We start from the raw sequence: 23,736 nt of genomic DNA, 5'->3' as shown, positions 1-23,736 counted from the left end.
TTATTGGATATCCGTCCTTTTTATTACCCATCGTTACTATCATCATCAACTATAGCGGAGTTAGTTCGCATACCTGTCTGTCGTGCATTTTCATGTGCCAATAACTTGGCGGGAACCATCTGCGGATGGAAGGAAGGCTGTCTGAAATACCCTATTGCGTATCTGCGTTTTATTTTATTTTATTTTTTTTGCTCTCGAGTTCTTTTGCATATTCTGCTTCGATCGATCATGGGTTGGAATATACCATTGTCTTGTCGTTGCTGGTGCCCTCGTCTTGGTGGATCATTGCTTGGTGATCCCATGGCCCGTCCGGATCGGTCATATAGATGTTTGAACGCGCTTACGATGCGTATGGCGGAAGATACCCGTACCACGACGATTCAGCATAAGGGATATTAATACATCAATAACAATCAATGTTGTTTAATGGAATGGCCTTGTTGAATAACGAATTAGATTGTCATAATCAGTCTTGATTTGAATGGAGTACCATATGATCATTAGTGAATCTTAACAGCTCTTTCTCTGCTGGTTTTCTGGTGAGTAGGTGTGGCTTTCATAGCTACGTGCTTCAGTAGCTTCCAATACTAACTCCGTAACGCGTTCGCGTGACCGAAACTTGGTTAGCTGAAGGGTGATAGGACAGCGCTGCCCATCCTACTCGGTGCTTTCCATTATTGCCGTTGGCACTCACCTGAATAGAGGTTTCATATACTCTGTCACGAATTTTGCACGGGGAGATCTTTCCCAGGTGGAGAGAACCGGTGCCGGGTCGACGTGGCTCTCATCGCTTTGACGCCTGGGGGCCAAGAGAAGATCGTCCGAGGAGGGGGGAATGGATCTGTTGAAATCAGGCGGTGACTGTGATTATGCGTTTTTAAATAAGCGGCCCGACCTGTCGCTGTACAGGGAGCTTTGAGAACATAGCGTAGTGCACCTCCTGTAACAAAAGCTGCTACATGAGCCAGGCCCTGGGGATGCTTAGGGGCCAAACACATCCGGACATCGTCAGATTACCGGGGATGCTGCGTCCAGCGGGGCGGCTAGATCACGGGGCTCGTGCTAGACCGTCGCCGCCGCCGCTTGGGTAGGCTCGCAACGACATCAATCAGGCCACCGTTGCTGTTTCTATTCCGGTTGGTCGTTGAATTAATGTTGCCATGATGTTTATGCATAACAAGTCCCCCTAATTCATCCCATGATTCCTTGAACCAGGACCGGTCAGATGCCGAATCAGGGTTCGGCCAGCGGAACGTAAACCATGAGTCGAAGCTTGACTCTCACACTGGTTATCTTTAAGGCTGGCCCTGATCCACAAATGTGTACCCTTGTCTTCCTGTTCGCTAAGTCAAGTTGTGAGCGCAGAGAGCAGAGCACTCATTAGCATACATCGTGGCATTGGGTAAATTCATATGTTAAAGCGAGCAAGAGGGTACCGTTTGGGAATCCAGATTTGGAAGTTGTTGAAGACGACAGCGAGGGGCTGACGCAGGTCAGTTATTACTTTTGTGTACTGGTTACCTTGGCCATTCCTGGTTATATTACTGCCGAAATTCATATGTTAGAGGGTGTATCAGATACTTCAATTCCCTAGCCACGAGTTACGTCTACTTTGACATTGTTATGTAATCTAAAAACGGGGTTGATCTTATTCATCTGTCGCAGCGATTGGTGACATTGCCAATAATGGTGTCGTCTCCCCAGCCTTACCGGCTACCCTTTGGACTAAGCACGACGTGAGTCACATGGCCCCCTTTCCCCATTTGCCTGAATACCCACATATGCCGGCTAGGGTGCCTCTGCGAATATCAGGCTACGACTGCATAGATATGGCTACCGAGAGGCTCTGGTAGACAAAGTATCGAAACAAGGCAGTGCCAGCATTGCCCTCCCCCAACCTCCAAGAACCCCTCCATCGGCAGTTCGGTAAGCGGCGGACGAATGTTGCATTTCCATAGCGGCACTGCATCTTGCCTAGACGGACACTGCCACGATGTCGTGGGATGTTTTGTTTCTTCTTTGGCGACCAAGACCGCAGCTCAGCGCACTGCCCACCTTCTTCTTCCCTCTCTAGATATAAATTATGGATTGGTTCTTTTCCTTCGCTTCCCTGCAGTTTCCCTTCTGATTACCTCTCTTCTGCATTCGAGGCGGCTTTCCACCATCATCAGCTCTGTTCCATAACATCGAGACTCAGGCACTTGCTCCACCCCCTTTTGTTTAGGTTCTACCTCATTCCAGTACTCTGGTACACATATGCCCAGACTTATTCGCTGATATGCCGTCCCCATCGGCTCGAGAAAGCATGGAGGTCGCTGAGAGGCCCCTGGAGCTCCTGGACTCACAGGCTACACATCAGGAGGACTCTTTAGGTCCACAGCACGAAGAAACACTCTGTTCCCTTGATCCCTGGTCCATTCCTGGAACCACGTCCAAATCGGACTTGTCAACCCAGGAGTTGCTGCTTCCGCATCCAAAAGCACCACCCCGACACTTCTGGGAAAGACTGGGAACGTCTGGCCTTTTAATACTCATCGTTGGGACTCTCGTGCTCTTTGCATGCCCTGGCGTTCTTATCTTCCTATGGATAGGGGCCGATCAAGCATCCAAGAGTATGTACCCCAGCCAATTTTGGCAAACTATCGTTTACTCGGGTTGGCTCACGCGAACAATCACGATACTCACCGCTGCTATGCGTGCAGCGGTCACGCTGCAGGCTGCGATGGTCGCTTCAATGACATCTGCGATATTCCTTGAGAGCGCGAGTACTAATCTGTACCAACTACCGTTGCTGTCTATTACCAGGGCGGTCCGATTGTCCCCATTGAGTCTCCTAAAATACGAACAGCTCAAGGGAAAAACTTCTTCGAAAGCGACCTACACGCACTCCTTTATCATTCTCATCTCGTCCGTATTGGTGGTAATGAGCCAATTCATATCTACTATTTTGTTTTCAGACTTTGCCTCCATCAGTATTCTTGGGCCGAAGAATTCGGCAAGTATATATTTCGCTGATCCGGTATCACTCGGTATCAATACCCTTTTCTTGGACAGGAACAATGCTTGCGGCACTGCCCCGAGCGCCTTTTGGCGATTTGCAGAGTACCACGAGGATGCGGAACACGAGGAAGAGACGGCATAGAGGGGGTACGTGGACACTGGTGTCACTATTCGCGCTGCCATCCCATGGGCTGATGTAAGCTCTCGACTACGCCTTATGAGATACTCTGAAAATGCGCGGATGTGGAACGCCCGAGTTTTGTGTGTTCGCCCTACCCTATCCAATGTCACTTTGAAAACGATCGGCTCTACAATCCACAAAACTCCTTCAACTATTACCGGAAACTCTTTCAATAATGATGCGCAACCGGGTTTAATCAGGTCTGAAAAGGATAATGGCAATACATTCTTCAACTGTTCGCTGCATTCAAACGATAGGGCCGTCATTTGTCCAACCACAACGTTGCGGAATATTAAACTGCATTCACCATTTGCATCGGAAAATAAGCGCTCATCAACACTTAGCTTCATGGTATTCAAGATTAATATCGGTGAGATATATGAGAGAAACCGGTCTAAATCCAGCGACATTCTGAACAACGAAACAATAAGTACCGAAGGTTGGTCGTTCTTGCGGCAAGGTCCCTGGACTACGGCGGTCCACCCATCAAAATTCGAGATCTTTTCAGCCAGCGAGTGCTTCATGAACCCGTTCCCTTTCGATGCCAACGTTACCCTGTCCGGAGGCCCAGCAGTATCCGAGCCTACAATCGGATGGACACTGGACCCGAGCAGGATGGGATTTTACAGTGGATTTCCCGATACCTCCGACATTCGTCGTCAGCTGGGAGTTACTCATGAAAGAAAAGAATTGGGCAGCCGAGGTGTCCTTGCCTTAGATCCAACCCAGGCCTTATCTGAAGACATATCCAACCTTCAGTCGGATGGATTGTACGACATTATGAGCAGCGGACAAACACTCGGCCTGGCACGAGGCATTGACTGGCAATCTGACAATAGTGTTGCAAGATCCTACAACGTCGCAGCCCACGACGTACATACGACCTTATTCCGGGATATCTTGAACACTACGAACAATCCAGCCTACGCCGTCCAAGCTCTTTCAACTACTCTCTATCAAATGCAATACTTCGACGAGAGTTACAGATGGATCTATAGTCATTCCGCCTCTTACGTCATGGCCCAGGAAGTACCAATGCCAGTACAAAAGACCGGGCTTCTCATAGTTGTTGGCATTGTCGCCACCCACACCATTCTGGTGGGCGCAGCCGTTTCGATGTTTCTCCTCCGCACCCGGGCAACCTTGCTGGGAAACGTATGGCAGAGTGTCGCGCAGGTGGTTTCGGACAGAACCACGGAGATTCTGTGGAGGGCGGATTCCATGACGGACAAGGAAGTCAAGGAGGCTCTATCGGGCACGGCATACAAATCGGATAACAGATCGATTGGCATGGTCCGGAGAAGGCAGAATGGACGGAATGAATTCGGCTCACTGGCTGACTAGCCTAGAATTTGACTCTTCCCTTCAGATACTATACAATCATTGTCCGGGGGTCCAGGTCAATGGATTCCAACTACCGATGAGACCCCTATTCTCACTAAATGTAGTTTAAGATCCTCGATACAATATTAGTATGTGGGACTTTAGGTATCCTCGAAGCAGACATATGTTGATGCCTTGATGGCATACCTCCTGAGTCCATCCATGATAATTCCATCCATCACAGCTGCAATGGCTTCCATTTGGTGCGTTTTCCACGGACGGGTTTCCTTTGCTCTTTTACCTGGACCTGGTCTGCTGAGGCCTCTCTTGCACCTTTCGGGTGCATATGTTGCTTATCGACCACCCTCTGAGTGGCATTACTCCAAAATGATATAGAATCGGACACCGACCTCTGCGGTGGATTGCCTGCCTGGTCCGACTCCAGTAAACAAGGGAAATACTTTGGGATATCGCAATATGGAGACATGGAACCGCTCGGGTGAATGGCCTTTTCGGGGGGACTCTCCAAAACCTCGGATCACATGTTCAGTTTTGTCGACGGGTTTGGGGCCTCCGCCAGCATTTTTACTAGAGCTCGAGTTTGAAGGCTCTCTGACCTCGGAAGATGCAGCCAGAGGAAGTATGCGCGAGGGTTTGGCTTTACCCAGGATGAACATCTCTCGAACTGCGTAAGACGGATGTGCTTCGGCTTTCTGTCGTGGAGTGGGGGCTCTGGAGCTGATATCAGGATCGGCACCATGCTCAGCGAGGAGTCTCAGTGTTTCTACTACATCAGCCGTTCTCCCTGGCCCCATCTGGCAAAGGGCTTCGTGCAGGGGTGTGTTGCCGTAAGGGTCAGTAGCGTTGACATCAGCACCACGGAGCAGTATTGCATTGGCCATATCTGTGTAAGCAAAGCGGCATGCGATGTGTAGCGTTGTAACCCCTTGAGGGAACTTGACAACCGGGTTTGCTTCTGAAGAGCATTTCAATAAGATATTAGCAACTCCTCTGTTGGCCTGACATAACGCCGTATAAAGTGCAGTGTAACCACCTGCATTTTGGTGGCGATGGTTTGCTCCGTTGTCAAGTAACAAAAGAGCGCACATGGGGAAGCCGCTTGCAGCCGCAAGATGAAGACCGGTTTGACCACTGTGGTCGCACTGCATGGACTTCCAACACTGGGGTCCGCAGATGTGTGCTCTGGTTGTTTGAGTCGGCAGATCCACCGCTGCCCCATAATCCAAAAGTAGACGTAGTAGAGAATAGACGTCAAATTCCGCAATGAAACGCTGGGAACCATGAACAATCGACGGTAAAGGTCGTCTCATCAAAGTTACATGTAATGCGCCCAAGCCGAACGGGCTGACAGAATTGGGGTCGGCTCCCTTGGCGAGAAGGTGTGCGGCGATTCTTGGTAAAGTGTTACTGCAAGCGATTCTCAGTGCCGTATCTCTCTCCCTCTGCGAGCTCATATTGACCCTTGCCAGGGCCAAACAAAGAGCAGGGAGATCAGGGCAATGGCCGATGTCCCCATCGACGTCGGAACCCAGTTTGACAAGGAACGAAGCAGCATACGGTGCATCGCCAGTAATAGCCATGTGCAGATAACTTTCATTCGCACAGACCCATGGATAATCGACGCGCTGACGGGCTTGGAAACTGAGTTATGCCAGCGCTGGTATTAAGTCTACTGATCTGTTAATCTCCAAATAGATGATGCCAATGAAAGAGGGGATTCCTATACCCTGTGAGGTCCAGATCATTCTTTCTGGTGGCGAGATACTGGACGATCTCGGAAGAATTCGTTTTGACGGCATGGCAAAACAGCAGTACGCACCATTCGGACTTGGATTTGCTGTTGACCTCGCTCTCATAGCATACGTCGAACCAGTAGTCGACGAAGCGCCAGCGGAAGTCACCGTTAAGGAGGGTAATGGAGCGGACATCTCTCCAGTCCAGCTCCCCGAGTATTTGCAAGGTGAGCTCATTTGGTAGGCTTGAGAGTCGTGAGTTCTGTGATTGGGACATCTCGGGTTTGATATGATACCCGATAATCGCACCTCAATTTTCGAGCAAAGCCGAATGTTTTCGGATCTGGGTGTCAAGCAACGACTCTTTGCTCTTTAGCAAGGTAGGCAGGCGTGTGTGTCTAGGGCGGAATCAATTGTTGGGCACAAATGCAGAAAGGTGACTGGAAATGCAAACGCACAAAGCCCTATCAACACTGTGCAATGGAACGCAGCCAGATTGCTTCATGCCACTAGATACATGTCTCCAGGCCATTGCTCCTTTTTATGTTGTTGCGCCCGTGACTGACACAGCACACTGATTGTCGTGCCATCTCCGCTGTGGGAGGCCCACCAAAAGGTTGGTCGTCCAGAGTCGTCCTCCGGGCCGCCCCGTAATTAGCCGCGCTCCACTGAAAATCCAGGCACCTTAGCACGTCACGCCAGGTACCGCTAGCACTAGGCAAACGTCAACTGTCAATTGTCGCAGCTGCAACCAACCCAGTAACAACCCAACTGTCGCGTACCTCTTTCTCGTCTCTTGCCAACCTCCACCCCGCCCTCTTCACTTCGAGGTTGGACCTTTCATGATTTGATTGCATCCATCATCATCTTACACTGTGCAACACCAGGATGCAGTCAGAGACCGAAATGCATGGGATCTCCCTCGCAGAGTCGATGGGACAGGCCCCAAAGCAATCCCCTGAATACATCCAGTGTCTCCGAGGATTGGTCCATTCCCAAGGCACCTTGAAGCAGAAGGGCTTCATCGTCGCCCAGCTCTCTGTCTCGGACCTAGAGAAGAGAAAGCGATGCCAGCGATGCTGTCGAGGTTTGTGAACTCTCCCATGTTGCCAATTGACTCGGTCTCGGCTGCTGACCCACCGTAGCTTTGAATGCCGCAAAGGCCAGGCCTAAGAAAACAGCAGATCACCAGCGACGGTCAAGTGCGTCCCCCGGCAGAAATGGCCCTGCCAACGCTTCAGGTTATCGCGATAGAACCTCGATGCCTGCAAAGGCCGCATCGCGCTCCTTTGCAACAACTAGCCAGCAAGGTCAGGGAGAATGGAGCCTTCCTGTACTACCCCCACCAGATACACCGGAAAGCAATGGAAACGGCAATGCCAAGCTCCAATGCAAGTATCACGACGGGCAAATGGATCGCAAGGTCTGTCAATGCACCCCGTTCCAAGCACCTCAATCAAATTGCTGACTCAAACTACTTAGATGAGGAGGTGGACTTGCTGCAACATGCCCCTGTTCACCAAGCCCTGCAAAGCCATGGAGGTCCACGACCCTCGACAGTACAAGCCCAACGAGCTGGAGTCGAATTGGCGATTCCACCACACGCCGCCAAGCAAGTCAAAGTTGCCTGCCCGCGCCGCAGTTGTCTTCGACTGTGAGATGGGCGTCACCGAGGAAGGCGAGTCGGAGCTCATCCGCGTCTCCGTCGTCGACTATTTTACGTCCGCCGTCCTGCTGGACAGCCTCGTCTGGCCCGATGCCAAGATGAAGGATCTCAACACACCCTTCTCGGGCGTCTCGTGGAAAGCCTTGAATGACGCTCGCCGGAATAAGACTTGCCTCTTTGGGCGAGAGAAGGCCCGGAAGGCGGTGTGGAGTCTGCTCGGCCCCGACACGGTTGTCATTGGGCATGGCGCGAACAATGACTTGAATATTCTGCGCTGGATTCACCCCAACATCGTAGATACACTGCTTGTGGAGCAGAGCCTCAGGGATCAAGAGAAGGAGTCTAAGGAGAAGGATACCAAGGAGAAGGATCAGCAAGATGCAGAGACCAAGCCTTCTGGTGGAGGCGGCGGAAGTATGTCTCTGAAAAAGCTTGCGCGAGAGCGACTTGATCGGGCCATCCAAGTCAAGGGAAAAGGGCATGACAGCATCGAGGATTCCATTGCTACTCGGGATATTCTTCACTGGCATGTCTCCCGCATACTCCAGTCAGAATCTTGATGTCTGGACTGTTGCTGTAAACACTCCAGGGGCAACTTACTCAATTGTAGATCTCGTGTAATCAGTATAGCTTAGGAGAAGACATAACATGCATTTTAGGCAATGATCATCACCCCCCTGAACTCCATGCTCACTTCTCATCTTTGACTTTTTGTCTTTAGAAGCGCTTGCAAGTATATGTGCTCTTGTCTGCCTGACCCACTCCATCGCTGTGATGATAGTATTTCGCCCCTCTCTTTCAGGCATCATGGAAATCAGAAGTAGCATGCGGGCCCGAGCTCAACAAACCTGCATTTCACCAAATCTGAATCCACAACTTCCTCCAACTACGCCTCTTCTACAATCTCGAGCCAATTGTCCATTGTGGTTATCTACCTATTTAAGCATACTCTTGGTTCAAGGGCGATAATGCCTCGTGGCATCTGGGACCTCGATGCTACCAAACACGTCTCGAGCGGTCGCAACGCGGCTGGCCACAAGATACTATGTCAAAAATACCCAGATCCAGTCATGCCTCAAGCACTTACGCCAGCGGGCTCTGGAGAGTCGAGCGCTTCCGGATGCTTCCCCGGACAAGCGACCGCTCGCCATGTTTGGCTTCGAGCCGGCGCCCGTGTACGTCTTCGGTACCGACGTAAGGATGACTCCTGATCTTGGCGACGAAGGCACCACTACCAGCCCCTTCCACGCGCCGGTGGACGCCTATGCATGGAAACGGCAGTCGGACGTGGAACAAAAGAAGTGGAAGCTGGAAAAGGCCACCTTGGAGCCAGAGACCATCCGCAGCCCCGTCGACCGGAGTTATAGCGCCTACTACGGCCCCGGCCACGCCGTGGTGCTGGGCGTACTCGACCGGACCCGCCCGCCCTTCCAAGAGGTCACTGAAGCCCGGCCGAGCGAAGCCGCATGCAGGGCCGTGGCGCGGGCCGTCGCCCCCTCGCCCGCGGCGGCCAGGAAGCGCGCCATACGGGCGGACCGAGAAACCGGCGTGTGGGCCGGGGACGACGGGCCCGTTACCCTCACCCCCTGCTGCAGCTGGGCGATACGGCAGTACACATCGACGGTGACGGTGGGGGCCTCGCCACGCTTTACCTGGCGCTCAATATCGGCAGTTCGGTCCCGCCGCGGGCTTGGGGGATGACGGGCTACGTCAGCAGCAGCAACGGCTTTTCCGACACCACGGCCAAGAACAACAACCCGTGGGCGCGGCTCGAGAAGGCGGGGTTGGCGCATCACCCGCCCACGAGCCTGAACTGCCAGCTGGGCAAGTTCGCGTACGATGGGCTGAGCGCGGAGGACAGGGAGCGGCGGAACCGCGGGGCCGTGCAGGGGTTCCTGGTGGCGATGCAGGCCGGGTTGGCGAGGGAGCTGGCGCTGCGCCCTCCGGAGTTCGTGGGTGCCGAGGAGTTGTTTCCGGGCGGCGTTGGAGAGGGGGAGAGGAAGGGATGGAGTCTCTGAGCGATGATGACTCTATGCCGTTCTTGGACGCTGCTGACGTGCTAGATGGCATATTTGATGAGTTATGAGGGGGTAATCGTGGGTAGCATTCCAGTGCGCCCTCCACGATCATTAGAACGAGTTGGAGTCAATTATACGACTTTAACTTGAAAAGGAACGAACAGTACCATGAATGTATGTTTGAATTCTTGGATTTGGTACGATTAACCCTCACGTTACACTTGTCACGTGCCTATTTGCTGAGGCTTGTACCAGCCAGCCACCCGGTCGCATCCTAGCTGTGACTGTTCTTCCAACCACTGTTGAGCACTTTGCTCGACGGTTTCCCGAGGGGTGATAAAGGACCCATGGAGCTGCGATAGCCTTCTTCTCATTGTCTGGTAGATTAACTTCTAAAAGGGGCACCTTCTTGAGGCCGGATGGTTGGCAATCATTGGTGCATGGAACGCGACTACTGCGCGACGCTCCAGCTCCCTGGTACCAACGAAGCCACGCAGCCAGGGATAAGTTTCGGGTTTATCTACTTCCCTGACCAAGCCTATCGTTGGAATTCATAATTGCTTTTTCACAACTCCTATCACATAGAAGCGATATTTCTGCCTAGAGCTTTTTTCCATTTCTACTTTTTCCCCTCCCCAGTCTCAATGTATTATCAGGTCTACATCTAACTCGCACAATACTCGTTACCAATCTGACCAAAGTCCAGTCAAACAAACATCATTCAATGGCCACACTTGTGTCAAAATGTCGCGCGTTATAGGGACGCAAATAACCTCCGGGTTCCTCGATGTTTCCAAGTTCAGGGCATGCCTTGGATATTTACGAAGAAGCCTTGGAACGACGAGCGCACCCCAAAGCCCCAAATCCGACCATCATGTTAGGCTGTGAGCCATCGCCCATATACGTCTTCGGCACCGGCGTCGGTATGATGCCGTCAAGTACCCTGCAAAGGATGCGTCGTCACTTCACGGGATCCTGCGATATGACTCCCAAATTCGACGATACGTCTCTTTCGCAATCGTTTCATATGCCGCTCGACGTGTACTCCTGGCGCCACCTGTCGGAAGAGGAGGCCAAGGCCAATGTTCCAAGACATCTCAAGAGAACGACGTTTGACCCAGAGACTATCCGCAGCCCTGTCAAACGCTCGTGGAGTACCTATTGTGGCCCCGGGCACGCCATGGTCCTCGCGGTGCTGGATCTCGCAAAGCCGCCGTTCGAAAAGACGAGCGAAAACCACCTTACCAGGGCGCTCTGCCGGGCGTTGCATCAGGCTCTGGCGCCGGATCCCCAAATGCAGAGACAGCTCCGCCTGAAGGTCGATCGGGACCGCGGAGCATGGATCCGGCCCGACATCAACAACAAAGACTCCTCCGCCTCCGCCTCCGCCTCCTCTTCCTCTTCCCTGTCGCCGGAAAGCTTGATCGGTGACACGGCCGTCGACATCAACGAAGAAAACCTAGCCACCCTCTACATGTCCCTCAACGTCGAAGGCCCCGTGACGGGCCCCGATCCCCACCTCAACCCCTGGGCGCGCCTCGCGAGCGTCCCCGGCATCCTGGCGCACCGCCGGCGCTACCCCCGGGGGCCGCGACCAGCCTGGCCCTGACCTTGGGCTACGCGGGCCACGCGCTCGGGGACGGAACGGTGCTGAGCCACCGGGCGGTCCAGTGGTTCACGCGGCAGATGATGGCGAGCCTGGCGCGGGAGCTCGGGCTGCCGCCGCCGCGGTACGTGGGGGTGGAAGAGGTGTTTCCGGGGGATGAGGTGGGGATTGGGGATATTATTCCGATTCCTATACCGGGGGAAGAGGAGGTGGTGGTTTTGGTGATGTTGGGGGGTTCGATATTGGTGGGATTGATATTTTTTGAAATTGTGGTGGCCGTGTTCCGTCCTTAGTGGAATGAAAAAGAGACCGTAGCCGACAACCGTTGAGCAAGTCTAAAGGGTGCCCCCAGTCTGATGATAGACCATGAGCATGAGTTCAACAACGACGGAGACGGTAGCTCGACATGGCCCACGAGCTGGGGCTGCCTGGCCCTGAAGTCGTGGAAGAGGAAAAGGAGGTTCCGGAGGAAGAAACGGTAGGGGGTTCGTCTCTCGTTGCGGCGGTGATAGACGCATTATTACTTTGATGGTGGATATATCAGTATCGCTCACTCCCTCACCACTGAGCACATGAAGTCTCTTTGATGTAAATTAGATAACAGTCATAGAAATCAGTCTTCTTCACATTCGATTACAGATGAAACACCTCCCTGCTAAAAAACAATGGCATCTCTGTTTGTTCATCTGGTGGCTGGCTGTGAAGCCTTCTGGGCTGATCTGTTCTCAGATAATAGCAATTCAACTGGTATAGCCGAGGTACTCATTCGTACAGCTTGAGTTGAATTTCCCTGATGTGGTACTCGAATCCTGTTCTGGGTTCTAGTAGGGAACTTCCTAGCTACCTTTTGCGTTGTGTTCTGCTCAGATAGTTCCTCTACGGGGCACAATGTCTCATCCCCCTTAACGAGCCCAGCCAAAGGCTCTGTACAGAAGACTTCATACCGGGAAGTTCCAAGACAGAACAAAGCTTGACGGGCCATGTAAAATGCGAACAGATGATTGCCGACAGCGCTGCAAGCTTTTCGAAATATGATTGGCTGTCTGAGCCTATCTCGCTCGCCAATGAGGACGGAGGTGGTGGAGCTTTTCCCGCCCCCTGTCCCTATCCCCGATCTTGTTTCTTGGCGACACACACAGATAGATAGGACTTGGGGAAGAAGGAGGGGAGAGCGGGAGGGGTCATATTGATGAAGCCTCTTGGAACCTCCCGTCTCTCTCTGCTGCTGCTGAAATCACTGCCACCACCGCTCGTCAGGTGCTACTGATTATTCTTTTCCCGCTTCATTACTACCCCTGCATCCCAAGAACGATTCTATCCTAGCCAGCATGCATTGGAGAAATGTGGTCCGTTCGTAGCTGTCGCAACTGTTCAGTCCGCGGCATCCCCTGCGACGGAAACAAGCCGGCCTGCACGTCATGCCAGCTCAGTGGCGCTGTAGCAGCGACAAGGTGTGCCGAGGAATATGGACCCAACGGCGGCGGCATTAGCAGTGGTGCCGCTGCTGCTGCTACTGCTGCTGGTCGCCGTAGTGGTGCGGCTGAGAAACGGCGGGATCATCGATCGCTCGTGAAGCGGAGCAGTTTCACGGATACCGTACCCGACAGAGACGGGAACACCACCGCCACCACCACCACCACCACCAACGATGGGCCCATGACTATGGACCCTGTGCCGTCGCAGTACAGAGAGACGCAATTAATCTTTGACGGCATTAACTACTGTACGAATATACCCGCCCTTTCTATTCCTACTTTCCCCCTTCCTTTTCTCGCTTTCGGGGTCCTTGGCGGGGTCCTTGGCCGCATCGCTGGGCCTAGATTCCTAAGCGTCAGAGACTAACGGTCGGTTCATGCGGCTGTGGCTGCGTAGTCAACGAACGGGTCAGCGTCGATCTCATCTCGATAGCGACACACTTTAATCCCTACCAGCTTCTGATCCAGCGACTGGACAAGGTGCCTGTAAGTTCTTATTACATTCATTCCCATCTTAGTCGAAGCGTGTCTGTGGTACTACCCCAGTTGGACCTGCGTGTGGAGGGACAGGGTTGCTTGCTTGCTTGCCTGGCACCACACCTTGTCAGACAATGCAACCCACGCCGTGCCCATGGGCCCATTCTTGCAGCATCATGAAGTCGATGCCGATTGACGAGGGAGCTAAAGCTAATCTTATCCATGTCATGTCAGCGCATCTATGTCAACCTGGTCGTCTGCACTGCGACGGTACATAGGGTCCTCTCGGAGGAACCGTACTATGTCCGCTCCTCGGCATTGGTCCGCCGCAACCGCGACTTGTACAACTTCAAGATCCAGGCGCTGCAGGAGGTCAACGAATGGCTGGGCCAGCCCGAGACGCAGACCAGCGACTCGACGCTGATGTGCGTGATATGTCTTCTCCTATCAACGGTGCGCCCCCTTTTCGGATATGACCTAATTATGGCTCTCGTCAACTTTACTAACCACATGGCAATAGATGCAACAGTCCGCTTACACGGACTGGCGAGCCCACCTCGACGGCGCTAGAAGGATAATACAGATGCGAGGTGGGCTCAAAGCCATCATCACCGCAAACCCCTATTTCAAACCCCTGTTAGCACTATTTGTCGCGTATGTGCTACCACAATACTTATCTACTAAACGTTGAGGTTCTAATATCAAACAGTATAGATGTCATGGCCGCCACCACAACCCCGTCCACCCACCCCCAAGCGGCCAACGCCACCTCCATGGCCCTGCACCACTGGGAAGCCGATCCGGCCGTCTTCCAGTTCAACCTGGCCATCAGCTGCCCCTGCCCCGAGGAGCTGTTCCAGGCCCTGATCCTGATCAACTACCTGCGCTACACGACGGTCCGGCCGGAGCTCAGAGCGAAGCGGCAGCGGGGCACCTGCATGGTGCTGAGCAAGCTCATGGCCTTCTCCGCCCCCGCCTGGGCCTCGCGCATGAAGAAGTTCCGCGGCTGGAAGTCCTCGGGCAACGGCGTCGACTTCGACGACGACGGCCGGGCCCGCCGCAAGTCCCCGGCGTTTGGGGCAGACTACTCCGACCCGGACGACGAGATGGAGGACGAGGATGAAGAGTCGCCGAGCGAGGTGCCCAAGGCGGATCTCTGGCTCAATGTGGCCATCATCTATCAGTCCGCCATCCTACTGTACGCGCTGCGCACACTCATCATCGACGTGCAACAGCAAAAACGCCAAAACACCGAAGAGGGGAAAGAAAACGGAAAAGGGGAAAGAGTAAAAGAGGAGGCGGGAGAGTCGGACGAAGATCTAAGCTACCTCCACCGCGACTTCCCCGGCATCGACGTCGCCGCCCTCCGGCTCGAGACGCGGCAGACGCTCATCGACACGCTGACGCCCATCTTCGCGGACGTGACGTGGGCCTCCAACGTGGCCAAGCTCATCTTCTTCCCCATGTTCGTGTGCGGGATGGAGACGGGCCCGCGCGAGCACGAGCTGCAGGCCTTCGTCGCCGGCGGGCTCGAGCGCGTGGGGCGCACGTACGGGACCCTGGGGCCCATCGCGGCCGCCGAGGAGCTGCGCGAGAAGTGGGCGGCGGACGCGGCGGCGGCGCCGGGGGCGGGAGGCCGGTTACGTGGGATGGGTGGTTTCAGCGGAGGCCGGAGTTTATTTTTGGGTTTTGAGATGGGGTGATGGCGAGGAGGATGGGGAGGGTTGATGGCGGGTTGGCATTGGTGGATTGTCTGTCTTAAAGAGTCTGGTTATTATAGTAATTACCCCTGATATGGAAACATTAAGGACCAAGTTGGTGAGTTTGGAACGGGTAAAATCGAAGTTGGCTCCGACTATTACAGGATATCAATATATACTACAACTATTCTGTTTGGGACACATAGGTTCATTCTAGATTTAGCCATGACATACGAAGCTGGTTGAATAAGACTCTTCTCAGTATAAAGTACAGTAAAGCATCTATCTAACGGGCTAGTTGAAACGCAGCGCTGGGGAGTATCTTCAACGTTCGCCTATTCCAACGTCCAACGGCCACTAACAGCCTAGCCATTCAACGTTCGGGACTTAGTTACTCGACTGCTTATTCATAACTCAATGCCCTATGTCGAGTGTATTTGAGCAAATATGACGCTCACAGTTCTTGTCCTGGAATTCCCGAATTCGCATTCTGAACACATCTCGTAACTCTTTTCACAAGATGAACCCATATCATACGTATGCATTCATAGATCATGGCCGCCGCCTCCGGAGGACGACCACGACCACCCCCACGCCCCTCCCGCCGCCAATACCACTTCCCACCTAATATCATCTCGTCCATCTACAAGGCGTACCTGGACCGCTACCCCGGCGACACGCGCTGCTCCTCCCGCTTCGCTCGCGTGAGCCGGGCCTGGGCCCACGAGGTCGAGCAGCGCACCTTCCGGCGCCTCGTCGTCGATATGAGCACCATCACCACCACTACTGCCTACCCGATGAACAGTGTCCATCATCGTAACTCTCTCTATATGGGCACGTCGTACAGCGGTCCGTGGGGAGACGACGACCTGACTAAGTTCGAGTTCTACGTCCGGGGTCCGCGGCGCGCATTTCTGAGGGAACTTATCTTCATATTGCCGGACCCGATGAAGGACGTCGATGCCTGCAACGCGGCGATGCGGCGACTGTTCGATGTCTTGGGCGCTTGGGGCCTGCCGGCGCCGATGCAGAGGGCTTACATCGATCTCGAGATCTTCATCACGGACGAGTATGCCGACTTGCACCACAACCGGCCCCTGAGCAGCGATTTTCTCTTCAAGGCGGGGAGACAGACACCAACGACCGTTCAGCATGGCGAACACGAGCCCTACCCGGAGCCTACGGCCCGGCCCGCTCCCCTTCTCCATGGTATTCGTGGTGAAGCGCTTCGTCTTCGGCCGGGGCCGGCGCCACGTCCAGGCCGACGCGTGGCGGGCGCAGCTGTGTCCCTATCTGGCCGACAGCCTGCTGGGCGTCAACAACAGCACGTTCGTCGTCGGGGACAATATGGTAAGTAGCTTTTCGGTGGGAGGAGCAAGATTCCCCCGTCTCCTCTCCTCCTTACTTTCGTACTATGGGAGAAAGCAACGTAACAATGGTCATATCTAGACTTTGCTGCCGGTCAATGACTGGCTTCACGGATGGTTCAGACGGATTGGGATTGACTCTAGGTCGAGAGAATATTAGGGCGGCAGGAGGAATATTATGTACATGTAAGATTAGTGGAGCTGGGGCAGTAGATAGAATCAATAATAAGTAAGTGACTTTGGGTACGTTATATCTTCCTTTCGTTCGAATAGACTGGTTATGCCGGATCTTGGCAAACATTCCACGGACGGCCTGGATATATTGGATCTTGACAAATGTTCCGCGGTATAGTTACCAGAGACGCTTGGTTGTATTAATCGCAAACAGCCCGACAACGTGACAACTTGTGATGAAATAGCGCCGACGATCAAGCAGTCGTCGACACTTCGAAGGACTAGCGAAGGGAGACCAACAGCAATGATAGTAAATAAATCAGTAAAAGGCCACCATAATGCACCTGACTCAGTTCCAACCCGTTCCCATGGTTAAGTTGTTGGTTCCACCCCTGATTCCGGCTCCCCGGTTCCATTCCAGAGTGAGGGCCATGTCGATGTAACGTAACGCTCTGGGCCAAACCAACAAAATGCGAGCTGAGGTTTCGCCAAGGAAATCTGAAATATATCTGGTTTTGTGGTCCATCTCCAGATCATGAATCGACCAAAAGAAATTTGTAAAAAGTGACCGAGATCTGGTAGTAATGGTCGGTCGCATCCAACACCGAATTTGAATAAACCTGTTTTTGAACCACCTGGAGCTACTGCAACCTCAAGAAGCAACCAGTTCGTCAGTGTGGTTGCTATGCCGCCGTTGCCGCCAACCAAGCTGCATGCAGCAAGCAATATTGGGCTGGTGACCCGGGTTGGTGGTACCAAGCTATCGGGTACGCACCACTTGGCTGCAGGTTCGACAAGCCCAGTCTCGCCATTTCCCCTCTCCGGGCCCCCGAAATAAAAAATGTGACAATGCAACGCAGAGCGCCGGAGGCACACACAGAAACCGAATGGTGATCGGCGCTCTATGCCACCCATCTTCACATTTTCCCGCGGCATATGCAGGCGTTCGCAGGTGTGCCTGATCTCAGTACCATGGCTGTACCCCCTCAAGCATCCTGTTCTCGTTACCATGGCCTTGCCTCTGTCCCCTTCATGCCTGCATCCGTGTGATCATTTCCATTTCCAACCGGAGTAGATCTCACTCACACCTCTTCTTGCAACCAAATTATGCGCCATGGTTCATGATCCTGACAGTGACTAATGGGCTCATGACATGACGTAAAAGGTGCTACGAGGGTCAAGAACCTAGTGATCATTGGAGCAGTCTTGAGTTAGTATGTGACATTACTGTTCTGATTTGGTGTGACATTAATACACCTGGTATCCTCACATTCGTGAACTGTTACCCTCCAAGTTCCACCCACCAACCAAGTCGCTCCTTTCCCAGTCCCCCAAGATGCGTTTCCAGCACGCCCCCTCCCTCCTCCCTCTCCACCCTCGCCGCGCTCTCGCCCCCCGGCGCCCAAGCCGCCCCAATCCTCGACGACCTCCTCGGCGGCATCGGCGGCGGCCTCCTGAACCCCCTCGCGAGCGCGGTCAAGTCCGTGCTGTCGGGCGAGGGCCTGGTCCAAGGCGTGCTCGGCGCCCTCGAGGGCGCGCTCGGCGTCGACCAGACCTACGACTACGTCGTCGTCGGCGGCGGCACCGCCGGCAACGCCGTCGGCTACCGGCTCGCCGAGGCCGGCCACAGCGTCGCCATCGTCGAGGCGGGGCTCTTCTACGAGATCGCCAAGCCCGTCCTGGGCACCACGCCCGGCGGCGACATCATCGGCATCGGCGCCAGCCCGCTGGACTCGGTACCCACCGTCGACTGGCAGTTCATCACGGAGCCGCAGGCGGGCGCCAATGGTCGCCGCGTCCACTATGCCCGGGGCAAGTGTCTGGGTGGAAGTTCCGGTGAGTGCAATGACGAAACTCCATGATGCTATCATGCAAGATGATGATGTGCTAACTGATGGATGTCCGGCACAACAGCTCTGAACTTCATGATTCACCAGCGCGGCTCCAAGGGCTCCTACGACAAGTGGGCCGACGAAGTCGGCGACGACAGCTACCGGCTCGACGCGCTGACGCCGTACTTCCAAAAGAGCGTGACCCTGATGCCGCCCAACACCGAGAAGCGCCGGGCCAACGCCTCGACGCAGTACGACCCGGACGCTTTCGCGACGCCGGGCGGGCCCGTACAGGTCGGCTACACGAACTGGGTCTCGGTCTGGGCGACGTGGCTGGAGCGGGGCCTGCAGGCGGTCGGCATGGAGCGCACGACGGGCTTCAGCAGCGGGCAGCTCCTGGGCTACCACTACTCGCAATCCACGATCCGGGCCCGGGACCAGACCCGCAGCACCTCGGCCGAGTACATCTACCAGGCCAAGGCCAAGGTGATGGAGAAGCTCAAGGTCTATACGCAGACCATGGCGAGCAAGATCCTGTTTGACGACGGCAGCAACAAGAAGAACGCCACGGGCGTCCGCGTCAGTTCCCTCGGGATCGAGTACACCATCAACGCGCGTAAGGAGGTCATCCTCAGCGCCGGCACGTTCCAGTCGCCGCAGCTGCTGATGGTGTCGGGCATTGGCCCCAAAGCGACACTGGACGACTTCGAGATCCCCCGTCGTCGCGGACCTGCCCGGCGTTGGCCAGAACATGTGGGACCACATCATGTTCGGCCCGGCGTACGAGGTGGCGTTCGACACCCTAGACCGCGTGCTGCACGACCCCGTGGTGCTGGCGCAGACGCTGGCCGAGTACGTCGCGACGCAGTCGGGGCCGCTGACGTCCAACGTGGTCGAGTTCATCGGCTGGGAGAAGCTGCCCGCCAAGTACCGCGACACGTTCTCGCCCGAGTCGCTCGAGGCTCTGAAGCAGTTCCCCGACGACTGGCCCGAGGTCGAGCACATCTCGGGCAACGGCTTCATCGGCGACTTCACCTTTCCGGCCCTGCAGCAGCCCCTCGACGGCAAGCAGTACGCGACCAACCTGGGCGCCATGGTGGCGCCGCTCTCGCGCGGCAATGTGACCTTGCGCAGCGCCAGCACGCGCGACCTGCCCCTCGTGAGCCCCAATTGGCTCACCGCCAAGGCGGACCAAGACGTAGCCGTCGCGTGGTATCGCCGCATGCGCGAAGTCTGGGCCACGGACGAGCTCAAGTCTATCCGAGTCGGGGCCGACACGGAGTACTGGCCCGGGCTGGACAAGAGCACGGATGCGGAGATCTTGGATGTGATCCGCGACAGCCTCATGACGGTCTGGCACGCGGTGGGGACCTGCAAGATGGGGCGAAGGGATGACGATATGGCCGTCATCGATAACAAGGCCCGCGTATTTGGCGTTGAAGGCCTACGGGTCGTCGATGCCAGTAGTTTCCCCTCCTCCCACCCGGACACCCGCAGAGTACCATCTATGCCCTGGCGGAGAAGATTGCGGATGAGATCATCAAGGACAGCTAGTCGGCCAGTGTGGTCAGCCCGCCTGTATTGGGTCTGGATATTTCTTGTGAGCGTTGGTGTGTATATCAAAAAGTTCTTTCCGGTCATGTAAACCCGGCTTTATTTATGATAGTGGTACCGTTAGTTCGAACACGCCCTCATGATATGGGCTTGGAATTGAAAAGTTCATCTCGGTCGATAGATGTCAACCCAACTATTGTGAGTTATGCCTTTCTCCAAGTCATCCATATCCTCACGAGAGAAACGCCAAGTGCCGCTACTGAGGCGCGGGAGTGTGGGGGCGATAGAAGTTGGCCGCGCCGGCACTTCGTGGTACTCCAGCATCTCACCGGTGATACTAGGACGGCCACGATGGAAGCCACGGTCTTGGTTCCGCAGGCTCGGCGCTGCGCTCGTCAACAGACTGTCGAGAGGTGACCGTTTCGGCGAGAGCGAGGAGCTGGGCCGCAACACCGCAGAAGTAGGGCTGTACTTGTCCAGCGCCGCCGTTGGTGATGTGGGGGAAGGCAGCGCAGCCACCGCGTATGAGCCTTTAGTGGCACACGCCGTCCTCGAGGATAGCTTTTGGTACATGAGCCGAAATAGGGGCTTCAGCGTAGCTAGGCTACCCGCCGTAACGGACAGACCAATCTCGACGGCCGACCAGATCGCTACATCCGAGGTGTCGACTAATGCGCAATAGTCAGCGAAATGGTCTCAGTTAGTAAATGGAACGTTTTGAAGCTTACATAGGAAGTCTGGCTGTGTGAATTTGTCAAGGTAAGCGAACCGGACAGCAGGTCCTACACTTGCGCTGTTGCAGGAAAGATATCGCGTCAGTCATTATGTGCAGTGCGTAGCAAGCCATAAAGGTACCTGGAAACCGAAATACATGGAACTTACACTAGACCCGAGCAGATAAGAGCGCTGAGACCGATCTTAGTCCTCAGGCTCATCTTGAGCTTCCACACAATCCAGAGCGGCAGGACGACGAGGGTCAAGTCAATGAACAGGGTCACGGCACTGTAGGCGTAGGCGAGATCCCGCATGACGCGACCGTCGATGCAGGAGATCCGGCCGGCGCCCTGAGGATCCTCCCAGAAAGCATCTACGGGCGCGCACTGGAACATGGTGACGAGAATAAAGATCCCGCAGCCGACTGCCGTAAGGACTGTGATGGCCCAGACGGTCCAGGTATGGTACCGGTTGGCCGTAACACGCAGTATGAAGACGCCGATGGATATCTTGGAGAACATCATGGTCAGGCCATACCAGATGTAGCAGAACCACCAGAACTATGCGGAGATACCCGTATTGTTAGTGCCGGTTGGGTATGTATGAGTTCGTATGGGAAGAGAGATAACAGCGGCCGGGAGGTTCTTGTTTACCTGTCTAGCTCGCGTCCGATTGACTGCCAGAAGAGCACCTTCATGCCGACCAGTGCCATAATGGACACCGGCTATTGTGCAGGCACAGAATAGAGTAAAGAATACCTGACTCATGTTCCATGATCAGCAATGGTCATCGTGGTCAACTCTACATATGTGTCAGAGGTGCCAAATACCCCCTTCTACCAACTAGACACTACCCCATGGCGCTGCCAAGTGCTCTCACTCACATAAGCTATCAGCATAGTCCAGTCATCAACTCCGAAAGCCTTTACGACGCCGATTCGGGTATAACATCGCATGGTGTTAGCCGTCGTCGCGGTGATGAGGAAGACGATTACGACAGCCATAAGCTGCGGTCCACGGTTCTCGCTCGGGTCCATCCTGCTCGAGAATCATCCACTATTTACAGGTAATAAATCGTGAAGATGGTAGTTGTAGTGACGTGGCCCAGGAAATGGTCCAGGAAATGATCGTCAGACCAGCATGCTCTAATAAGCTGAGCGCAGAGCTGTTTAAGTTGCGCCTTGTCGTGTTGATCGCGAGGGGGTCTGAGGGCACCGATCCGGAAGCGACTTCCACTGGCCTAGGGAGAGTGGCGAGTAGTTTAAATATACCCAAAGCCTCGAGGGAAGAATTGAGTATGGTGGCTGCTTTGGTGAGATATGCAGGGGCTAACTCAGCTTTGCGTGTTGCGCTGCAGCCCATTTCGATGTGTAAGTTCGGTTGATTCTGATATTCTCTGCTGCAGCGCAGAATTAAGCTCAGGAGGCCTTACTGAACTGCTTCAGATCAAGCCCATCCGAATAAGGAGTGCATGATGGGGCCAAGCAAACTCATGTCCTGGCATCGGTAGGCCACGTGCAGCATACCATGCTCTAATGCGTTCGTCGCCCGTCAACCGAGTGCTAACTGAGTGCGAGGCTGCGAGTCGAAAGGGAAGGTTCATCATGACAAGCACAATAAGAACACAACAGCAAAAATGCTTAAAGGCCATGGTGTTCCATGCATCGAGCCAAGATTGTATTGGTTTCAACGAACATGGCTGCTAAACCTCTTGTGCGCCAACGTATCGTTCGGTTTCCGCATCGCGCCGCGGACAATATGCTCCTGAACCTTCCAATGCCGATTTGCCATTATTCCACGATCACAGGACGAGGGCTGGACGCCGAGGGATCGCCGACCCATCGAGCACGTCCTTCTACAGCCGGACGTTTGGGGCTTTGGATACAACCGCATTTTCCGAGAGTGAGGGTATCCGGGAATGCCGTTCATCCCATCTGACGGCCCTGTGCGAACAAAGTTGCCGAAATCATCGTGTTCCGACAACCATGAGGGCGGAGCTAGCAGCATCTGCGGCAGCAGAGCCGCAAAACAACAGACGAGCTGGAACATGACAGATGATCTGAGCTCAAGTCTGGGAACGGTGGAGTCCGCGGCTCCCAGCTGGAGAAAGCGCTCCGCTCCCACCGTTGACCTTGACCAGCATCGATATTCGTCCCTCTGCTGCTGCCGCCAGCTGGACTTCCGATGAATGAATGAAGCCGTTTAGTGATATGCGCGTGCCAATCCGGTATACGGTCTCGCCATCATTAGCTTTGAGCCTCAGCGTAGGTGTTGTGTCCCATGCGACTTGGCACCCCGCGATCGAGGAATGGCAGCGAGTGTCTAGAACATCTTGGGGTTGACAATAGTCATGACAATGATGTCACCGCACTCCTCCGAATCGAGATTTCATGGCGCGCTTCAAGATCTATATATGGGCGAAAACGAAGCTGGGTGGCCAGGCTTCTATCGATGTTCAAAATCCGTATTAGCACCCTGACTGCGCTGTCACGATATGAAGGTGCAACTTCTTGGCACCCACCAGAGTGCTCCGTTTTGCCTGTTAATTTCGTTTTTCGTTCCCGACCGAAGCATCTGTATTGATTGGAACGGATTGAGGAGCACGCCGGCTCAACAGTCAAGAACATGGGAAGACGTTCTTACCAATCCAACAGTGGCATTTCCTCTGAAATGCCTGACTGAGGTCCAAGGAGGCCAACACACCATCAGCCAGCATTTAAGGCCGCCTCAATGAGCCGAGTGGATGTTGAGGCCATGAAAGACAGGATAGATTGACGTAATAAATGATATCAGGCAGGCACGCAGCAAGCCAGAGAGCAATTGACAGTTCAGGTTGTGATGGTATCGTTTGAGGTGTTGAAACTGGGAAGGGGGATTTTGGTCTCCTGATTAAAGT

General features: G+C 54.3%; 10 protein-coding genes across 10 annotated transcripts; 8 read left to right on the top strand and 2 right to left on the bottom strand.

The window, feature by feature from the left end:
• Nucleotides 1-2,305: 2,305 nt before the first annotated feature.
• On the top strand, nt 2,306-3,142 carry PG997_013985 (uncharacterized protein; the record flags this gene model as incomplete). The annotated part of the gene is made up of 1 exon (XM_066818299.1): nt 2,306-3,142. The coding sequence occupies one exon, from the start codon at nt 2,306-2,308 to the stop codon at nt 3,140-3,142; it is 837 nt and encodes a 278-aa protein (XP_066663991.1).
• A 387-nt stretch (nt 3,143-3,529) lies between these two features.
• On the top strand, nt 3,530-4,525 carry PG997_013984 (uncharacterized protein; the record flags this gene model as incomplete). Its single annotated transcript, XM_066818298.1, has 1 exon — nt 3,530-4,525. The coding sequence occupies one exon, from the start codon at nt 3,530-3,532 to the stop codon at nt 4,523-4,525; it is 996 nt and encodes a 331-aa protein (XP_066663990.1).
• Nucleotides 4,526-4,881: 356 nt separating this feature from the next.
• PG997_013983 (uncharacterized protein) lies at nt 4,882-6,535 on the bottom strand (the record flags this gene model as incomplete). The annotated part of the gene is made up of 2 exons (XM_066818297.1): nt 4,882-6,166; nt 6,252-6,535. The coding sequence occupies 2 exons, from the start codon at nt 6,533-6,535 to the stop codon at nt 4,882-4,884; spliced, it is 1,569 nt and encodes a 522-aa protein (XP_066663989.1).
• A 1,229-nt stretch (nt 6,536-7,764) lies between these two features.
• Nucleotides 7,765-8,484, top strand: PG997_013982 (uncharacterized protein; the record flags this gene model as incomplete). Its single annotated transcript, XM_066818296.1, has 1 exon — nt 7,765-8,484. The coding sequence occupies one exon, from the start codon at nt 7,765-7,767 to the stop codon at nt 8,482-8,484; it is 720 nt and encodes a 239-aa protein (XP_066663988.1).
• A 589-nt stretch (nt 8,485-9,073) lies between these two features.
• PG997_013981 (uncharacterized protein) lies at nt 9,074-9,942 on the top strand (the record flags this gene model as incomplete). The annotated part of the gene is made up of 2 exons (XM_066818295.1): nt 9,074-9,472; nt 9,520-9,942. 2 exons carry the CDS (start codon nt 9,074-9,076, stop codon nt 9,940-9,942), a joined length of 822 nt encoding a protein of 273 aa, XP_066663987.1.
• A 787-nt stretch (nt 9,943-10,729) lies between these two features.
• Nucleotides 10,730-11,551, top strand: PG997_013980 (uncharacterized protein; the record flags this gene model as incomplete). The annotated part of the gene is made up of 1 exon (XM_066818294.1): nt 10,730-11,551. One exon carries the CDS (start codon nt 10,730-10,732, stop codon nt 11,549-11,551), a length of 822 nt encoding a protein of 273 aa, XP_066663986.1.
• A 1,338-nt stretch (nt 11,552-12,889) lies between these two features.
• PG997_013979 (uncharacterized protein) lies at nt 12,890-15,203 on the top strand (the record flags this gene model as incomplete). Its single annotated transcript, XM_066818293.1, has 5 exons — nt 12,890-13,271; nt 13,421-13,509; nt 13,735-13,953; nt 14,021-14,154; nt 14,210-15,203. 5 exons carry the CDS (start codon nt 12,890-12,892, stop codon nt 15,201-15,203), a joined length of 1,818 nt encoding a protein of 605 aa, XP_066663985.1.
• Nucleotides 15,204-15,754: 551 nt separating this feature from the next.
• Nucleotides 15,755-16,558, top strand: PG997_013978 (uncharacterized protein; the record flags this gene model as incomplete). Its single annotated transcript, XM_066818292.1, has 1 exon — nt 15,755-16,558. The coding sequence occupies one exon, from the start codon at nt 15,755-15,757 to the stop codon at nt 16,556-16,558; it is 804 nt and encodes a 267-aa protein (XP_066663984.1).
• A 1,192-nt stretch (nt 16,559-17,750) lies between these two features.
• PG997_013977 (uncharacterized protein) lies at nt 17,751-20,127 on the top strand (the record flags this gene model as incomplete). Its single annotated transcript, XM_066818291.1, has 5 exons — nt 17,751-17,785; nt 18,090-18,577; nt 18,656-19,242; nt 19,265-19,999; nt 20,071-20,127. 5 exons carry the CDS (start codon nt 17,751-17,753, stop codon nt 20,125-20,127), a joined length of 1,902 nt encoding a protein of 633 aa, XP_066663983.1.
• Nucleotides 20,128-20,292: 165 nt separating this feature from the next.
• Nucleotides 20,293-21,877, bottom strand: PG997_013976 (uncharacterized protein; the record flags this gene model as incomplete). The annotated part of the gene is made up of 4 exons (XM_066818290.1): nt 20,293-20,795; nt 20,856-20,920; nt 21,010-21,401; nt 21,725-21,877. 4 exons carry the CDS (start codon nt 21,875-21,877, stop codon nt 20,293-20,295), a joined length of 1,113 nt encoding a protein of 370 aa, XP_066663982.1.
• Between the last annotated feature and the right edge of the window lie 1,859 nt (nt 21,878-23,736).

Source organism: Apiospora hydei (assembly GCF_038363865.1).
Source record: "Apiospora hydei strain CBS 114990 chromosome Unknown utg000009l_segment0_segment0, whole genome shotgun sequence".
NCBI classification, from domain to species: Eukaryota; Fungi; Ascomycota; class Sordariomycetes; order Amphisphaeriales; family Apiosporaceae; genus Apiospora; species Apiospora hydei.
This window is presented reverse-complemented; position numbering and strand designations above follow the sequence as displayed.